The sequence below is a fragment of the Triticum aestivum genome, chromosome 6A, assembly GCF_018294505.1.
Source record: "Triticum aestivum cultivar Chinese Spring chromosome 6A, IWGSC CS RefSeq v2.1, whole genome shotgun sequence".
Lineage (NCBI taxonomy): Eukaryota > Viridiplantae > Streptophyta > Magnoliopsida > Poales > Poaceae > Triticum > Triticum aestivum.
The window spans coordinates 10,573,015-10,580,474 of NC_057809.1; the positions used below are offsets into that span (position 1 = coordinate 10,573,015).

The 7,460-nt window shown below is 43.6% G+C and overlaps 1 protein-coding gene across 2 annotated transcripts; it reads left to right on the forward strand.

The window, feature by feature from the left end:
- Positions 1-448: 448 nt before the first annotated feature.
- Positions 449-2,819, forward strand: LOC123131643 (zinc finger MYM-type protein 1-like). Of its 2 annotated transcripts, none has more exons than XM_044551312.1 (2): positions 449-876; positions 959-2,819. In XM_044551312.1, the coding sequence occupies exon 2, from the start codon at positions 1,844-1,846 to the stop codon at positions 2,780-2,782; it is 939 nt and encodes a 312-aa protein (XP_044407247.1). In that variant the 5' UTR covers positions 449-876; positions 959-1,843; the 3' UTR covers positions 2,783-2,819. Both variants share the same exon structure in this region, with proteins under 2 accessions (XP_044407247.1, XP_044407248.1).
- The last annotated feature ends 4,641 nt before the right edge of the window (positions 2,820-7,460 follow it).

Here is a 7,460-nt window from a genome sequence, read left to right on the forward strand (position 1 = left end):
TTTGCAAATTAATTCAAGTCATTTTAGTCTTAATCATATGGATGTGAAGGAGGGAAGTTAGGGTATTATAGCTTAGGTGACTTTCCTCGATCCGGTTCCTCTCCTGCCTCCCTCAAAAAAGAAAAACCAATCGATCCATCGACTATCGATCGATTAGGTTTCTGTAGACGCGTACGGAGCCAGTCTCGCGTATCGCCGCCGGCCGTCGCGTTCGCGTAGACAGGCGCTAGCGGCAGGGCGCCGGCCGCCGGACGCCGCAGAACACGCAGCGACGATGGCGAGTCGCTGACGACAGGACGCACGCGAGCGACGCCACGCCCGCCGGCCGGTCCGGAGCTCAGTAATTGGCGACCTTTCAATCTTTAATCTTCATCCCTATACACGTAATTGGGGTATATTTCATCTGCCGATACAAGTCTGAATGTCGCATTTGTAATTTGTTATTTGTCAAATACAGATACTATGGACAAGTTTCTTCTCAAAAGAAAAGCATCATCATAGGATGTTCCGGAAGACATAAATTGGGAAGAGGAGATTCAATATGATCCGGGCAAGAGAAAATTGATAGAGCATGATCATCCTAATTTAAAAGATCTGGTAAGAAGGAAGTATTTGTTGAATGGACCTTGTCAGCCAAGAGAGATTGATTTTGAATCCTCAGATTTTGGGGGTAAACAGAGAAAGTTCAATCCCGAATGGTTTGATGAATTTGAGAGCTGGCTTGAATACAGCGAAGAGAAGAAAAGAGCATATTGTTTTCCTTGCTTCTTATTTAGGGATCGTAGTCAGAAGAAAGAAGCTGGATATGAGGCATTCGTTGTGAATGGTTGGAAGAGCTGGAACATGAAATCAAGGTTAAAAGAACATGTTGGTGAGGTGGGCAGTGTCCATAATCAAGCAATGAAAAAATTACGTGATTTTCAGAAAAAAAGACCAACACATTGATGTTGCTATGCAGGTTCAAGGTGAAACTTTGAAGGTTGCATATTTTGCTCGATTGAATGCCGCTATTGACACAGCTAGACTATTGCTGAAGCAAGGGTTGCCTTTCCGGGGACATGATGAGTCAAAGAACTCGCACAATAGAGGAAACTTCTTGGAAGTTCGTGACTTCTTAGCTGAGCATGATCCAGTTGTACGCAAGGCTGTGGGAAAAGATGCTGCAAAGAATTCTCTTATGTCTGCTCCTGAAGTCCAGAAAGATATTGGTGAAGGTTTTGCGCATGTGATAGTGCAATCTATTCTGAAAGAAGTTCGCAATAATGTGTTTTGTTTGCTTGTTGACGAGTCTAGAGATGTCTCTGGCAAAGAACAAATGGCTGTGGCCTTGAGGTATGTTGATAGTTCTGGGGATTCTAAAGAAAGTTTTGTTGGTCTTGTGCATGTGAAAGAAACAGCGTCTTCATACCTCAAGAGTTCAATTGATTCTCTTTTTGCAAAATATAAATTGAGTTACAATCAAGTTAGAGGACAGGGGTATGATGGTGCTAGCAATATGCGAGGTCAGTTTAATGGCCTCAAATCATTGATCATGAGAGAAAGTAGCACAGCTTATTATGTTCATTGCTTTGCTCACCAGCTTCAATTAGTTGTTGTGGCTGTGGTAAGAAAGCATAAAGGAGTTAGTAATTTCTTCAGCATGATTTCTACCTTGCTAAATGTTGTGGGTGGATCTTCCAAGCGAAGGGACATGATTAGAGATATTAATCTTGAAGAAATGAGAAAGGCTTTAGGGTGTGGACAGCTTACAAGAGGAACATGATTAAATCAAGAGCAATGTCTTCAAAGGCCCGGAGACACTCGATGGGGTTCCCATGCTAAAACACTTAAGAGTTTGCTTCACATGTTCAGGTTAGTTGTTAAAGTTCTAGAATTTGTGGAAGAAGAAGACACTGATAGATCAAATAGAGACCAAGCAAATGGTCTTCTAGTGTATTTTCAATCTTTTGACTTCGTATTCTATTTGCATCTTATGTTGACAATCCTCACAACTACAAACACATTGTCATTAGCATTGCAACGGAAGGATCAAGACATAGTAAATGCCATGAAGTGTGTGAAGTCAACTAGAATTGTTCTAAATGAACTTAGAGAAAATGAATGGGAATCTATGCTAGGTGAAGTTCATGTGTTTTGTGAGACACATGATATTGTAGAGTTGGACATGGAAGAAGCATATGTTAATCCAAAAAAGAGAAGGCAGGTAACTGGAATTACCAACAAACATCACTATCAAGTTGATTGTTTCAATGATGTTTTTGATTGGCTAGTTCAAGAGCTTGACAATCGATTCAGTGAGACATCCACTAATTTGCTTGTTTGGTCAGCGGCTTTGAGTCCAAGAGACTCATTTCGTGATTTCAATTTGGAGAATCTTATGAGTTTGGCTAAACTATACCCTCAAGATTTTGATTCTGGGGAACTGAGAGATCTTGATAAGGATCTACGCCTCTATATTGCTGATGTACGCACAGATGATAGTTTTTCCAACATAGCAACAATCACTGAGCTTTCAAAAAAAATGGTGCAGACAGGGAGGCACATTGTGTATCCTTTGTTTTATCGGTTGTTGAAACTAGTAATTGTCTTGCCTATTGCCACTGCTACAGTTGAGAGATGCTTTTCAGCTATGAAACTGGTCAAAACCCGCTTGTGCAGTCGCCTCAATGATGATAGTTTGAGTGATGATCTTATTTGTTATGTGGAGAAAGAAGAAATGAAAAAGGTCACCAATGCTCAAGTGGTTGAGTATTTCATGGCTCGGAGGAACAGAACATACTAAAGGCAACTTTCAATTTTTAGCCATTTAAGTACTTTCATTCGACCATTTTAGTATACTCTACTAGTATGTTTAATTCTATTTGTATCTTGTAGGTTATTGAACCTTATTGTCCGATGATGTATTTTGGGATTTGGAAATGCAGCATGATCTTTTTCAAGTAATTTTGAACCTTGTTTTATTATTATAGTAAGCATTTTGATGGCTACATATTATTTTAGAAACCGCCTTCTTGTTATATCCAATAATGTGTGCTAGAAGTTATGAAACACACCTTTATTTAATAAAGTCGTTGCTTAATTTTTTTAAAGCTTTGTTAAAGTGGTGCATCGGGTAACATTTGCTCCAGCTCCGCCCCTGCTCTCAAACCCCGATTCAATCACAATACTTCGCATCCAAAGCGTTTTTGTCATGTCGAATTTTTTATGTCATCATGAGGTCAATGCCCTCGCCCACTCCGGCACCACCGCTCTAGCCCGCTCTGTCCCCACTGCCCTGCAATATTTGTTGCCATCGGACCCGGAGTCATCGCCTACGCTAGATCAAAGGTCGATGACCGTCACCGCCACCAACTTGTAGAGCTCATACTATCAATGTTCCTCCCTCGACGAGCTCCAGGTACATGCGGCAGAGCTCCGCCATGTACTCCTCACCGGGCGCGCTTCGCCTTTGGACGCTCGTGGACCTCCCGGTCCTCCAACAACTCTCGCACGCTAAGGCCGCCCGGTGGTCAACCAGAGTCAACTACATCAGGCCATCGAGGCAGTTCAGCCGCGCGTTTGCGCCGTGGAGGCGCACCGACATGATGCCAAATTCCTATGTCATCTGCACTGCCTATTGGAATGAAACTATCCAAATGAGCTCCTAGGTTTAGAGATCGGTGATCTTCGCCACCCACGTCTCCCAGCCCGCAGCAACTCGTCGAGATATTTCCTCTGCGCCACCGCCGGCGATGGCAGGTTGGGGAATCGGGATGCGCCGCCACAGGAGGAGGACGTGCAACCCTGATTATGAGCTCGGGACTGTGTGTGGCAGTGTGGATTGGAGCTTCTAGTCGGCCGCGGGGAGTGGCAGGGCGGCACCGGAGTGGATGCGGGGTGCGCCGACGGTGGAGAACTTTTACTGCAGCGATGCGCGGCCGAGTATATTTAGGGGTCAGGGTGGCCGCGGAGTAAAAAAAAATCTTCCTCTAACACTTTTAAGAGTTGGTTAGGTGCACTTTAGAGGAGAAAAAGTGAAAAATTACTCCTATAACTGATTATAAGGGATCGACTAGGGATGCTCTTAGTTGGCCCATATGATCGACATCATCGATGCCACATATTTAATTAAATACAAATGAGGAAGAAACATGGTGAAACTGTAGAATATCACACTGTTTTGCAGTCTCTTCCATCATTCAAATCAAGATTCCGAAGCAGTAGTAGCATGTGGCAGCGATTAAAAGCTAGAAGTGTTGTGATAGATGTAATTTCCTCACATGTGCGTATACTTTTTTTATGTGCTTTACTCGTATCTTAACCACTGCTGGTTCAGGAACTAATTGACATTCAACATGCTCGTAAGCTATAGGCCACGGCCAACCTAGATATCTTAGAAATGCAGCATTCTTCTCTGAAAAGCATCAAAAAATGTAGATCAGCTAGTCAATTCCTTGTTATCAGAATGGAGCTACCACAAACTGCTGCATGAGGTCTATAGTAAAACAGATGCGCCAAATAAATTATATTCATTGAAGGATGGTTTCGCATTTGAACCACCGGTGATACGCAAGACAATATATGAAACCATTCGTGAAGCGTAAAAAAAAAAGCACGTTGGCGTAGGGTACATGCCCTCTTTGCCAAGCGATGGCATCAAATCAATGTGAAAAAGGACTACATACCCACCCGCCAACCAAGTTGGCACCGCGCAGATAGGCATATGCATATATGCCACGCTATCCAAGACAAAGGAGCTACGAGTGATGAGACGGGAAGATGTGAAACTAAAAACACTAGGGAATAGGAGATGTCAGGAAAGATGGCACCGGTGCTCGACAAAGAACACAATGACCCTACAAAATTAGAAGTAGCACGACTTTGGTGCAATCTTGAGCTAGCACCCCTTGACTAGTATTACTGACAGATTAATTCAGTCAGCTATGACCCGAGTATCTAGAAGCACAAGCTTCTACTGCTAAGAGAGCTTGTTGTGCGGTGCTAGACCGCCGGCCAGTGCTGACAGGTCATTGCAGCCAGCCCAGAAAAACAATCATTGAATTAACCAGGGCATCTCTGGTGTTGGGTCACTCCAAGTGGGACGGGGACAGCGGCCAGCCGCATTTAGAGCATGGTTAAGAGTACAATCAGTTACTGGCTACATTTACCCCTAAAAAATGTGCTTCCACCGTAATGAAAATGCGCTTCCGTCAGTTCATAATTTGCTTCAAGCTAAAAAAGGTTCTGACTTGACCAAAAGTTGTTTTGTGTCTGATGAAATTATGTATCTTCCATGGCAGCTCGAACGCGGAATTTGCTTGCTTCCAATGCATACCAAATTTTCTTCAAGTGTAACACACGTTTTCAACACATTGGAACCATGTTTCAATCAATTCGAGAATTTGCATCTGGTGCTGTGGTGCAACTAAAATATGCTTCAGCATTTTTCTGCGGGGATCTATAATATGCATAAACTTAATACAAAATGTTATCCCTTATAATTAATTATTTTTTCCAACATAGCTCAGTTAGAGAATTTGCTTCCATGCGATATAGATACATGTGTCGAATGTGACGGAATATTTGTTCCTGGTCACGATAAAAATTGGACCCGTCAGCTGTACGGTCTGCTTCCGTTATGGTTAACTATTTTTTGTATCTATGTAGGAATTTGGTTCTGCTCGTATGTTTTTCTTTTTCTCGAAACGGAGGCCAAAGTTTTGCCTCATCGATTAATTAAGAAGAAGAGAGTTGCCCAGTTAATTTAAGAAAAGTTCTGCTTGTATGTTATTGTGCTTCTTTCGTTCTTTCTTTGCTTCATCCGTTCGTGTAACATATTTCCAACAGTCTTAATATGTGTTTCATTTAAGTGCCAATGGCACACTGTTCCCACCAAATGTTTCTTGGGGACTACAGATTTGCTTCACTCTATTTGCCAATAAGCTTCCTACATGCTTCAGATACTGAAAAACAAATATATATTACAAGCACTCAATTCCCTTGTGTTCCACCAAGCAGCACAAGCCTAATGACATGGAACTATTGAATCAGGTGGAGACGTGGAGTGTATGCAAACGCAAGAGAGGTCGTGCAATGCAGATGTAAGGTAGATCAATGTCCATGATAGACATATATATGAGAAGCAAAGAAGCATGGCCGGCCTTGTATACATCAGACCGTACAATAGAAGCATAACTAAGGGTCAAAGGAAGCATGGATGTTAGTATATGGATCAGACCTAAACAATGTTAGAACGAAACTAGCATCAACCTGTTGAGAACTTGACATGATTACCCGCACCATGCAGTGAAGGTGGCACCTCCATCCACAGGGCACCGCCCAAAATATCAACAAATGTGCACCACCCAAAGAGGCGCGTCTAGTCCAATCACGAGATGATGTGGCCGACGTGGACCAAATGAAATTACTGTGAGACGGTCAAGCATGGACGATGCGTCGGTGCTGCAAAGCGAGGTGAGAGGCAGACAGGACGGCGAGGACGACGCGTTGCGGTGGACAGCAAGGGGAGATAGCGAGAGGGATATGCGGGAGGAGGCGAGTGATTAGGGATGAGGTTTTCTACGGTACCCTGGCATCGAAGAGCACCGCAGTTGATGGCGGGGGAGAGCAGCGAGCACGGAGCACCTAGTGGTTCTATAATACAGGAAGCAGGGGAATTGTGACGACGTCGAAGACGAAACACCCAGGATTAGAAGAGTGCGGCGCTGGATAAGAAGGAAAGGAGATTTGGGATTAATTGCTTTGATCGGATTGCTTTGCCATACAGGCCATCTCGCGTACCACCTCTGGCACAGCCGGCCGTCCACAGCCCACAGGCTGCGGCCAACCACCCACAGTCTGGAGTGTACACTGCCAACAACACGATTTCATTTGCCTCAAAAAAAAAAACAGCACAATTTCACCACGGTGCCTCTGTTAGCTTTTCCCAGGTGTATACAAACTAGCTGTAGTGGTTGGATCCGGCCATTTTGGGTTGGCGGGGCGGCGGGGAAGTAGAAGTGGGGGCGCGCCAACGGCGGAATGGGTAAGGTGGAGTGGTGGGAGTGGAGAATTTTTACTCTCTCGATCCGCGGCCGAGTATATTAAGGGGTCGGGTGGCCTTCTCTAACCCTTTTAGGAGATATGTTAGGTGCACGTTAGATGAGATTTCTTTTTTTGAAAGTTTATTCCTCTAACTGATTATGAGGGATCGGTTCAAGATGCTCGTAGTTCGCCCATATGATTGACATCATCGGTGCTACATATTTAATTAATTTATGCAAATAAGGAAAAACCATGGTGAAACTGTAGAATATCACTGTTTTGCGGTCTCTTCCATCATTCAAATCAAGATTCTGAAGTAGTAGGAGCAACGATAAAAAAAGGTAGAAGTGTTGTGATAGATGTAATTTCCTTGCGTGTGCGTATACATTTTTATTGATGTGATTTACTCACATCTTGACCATTGCTAATTCAGGAAC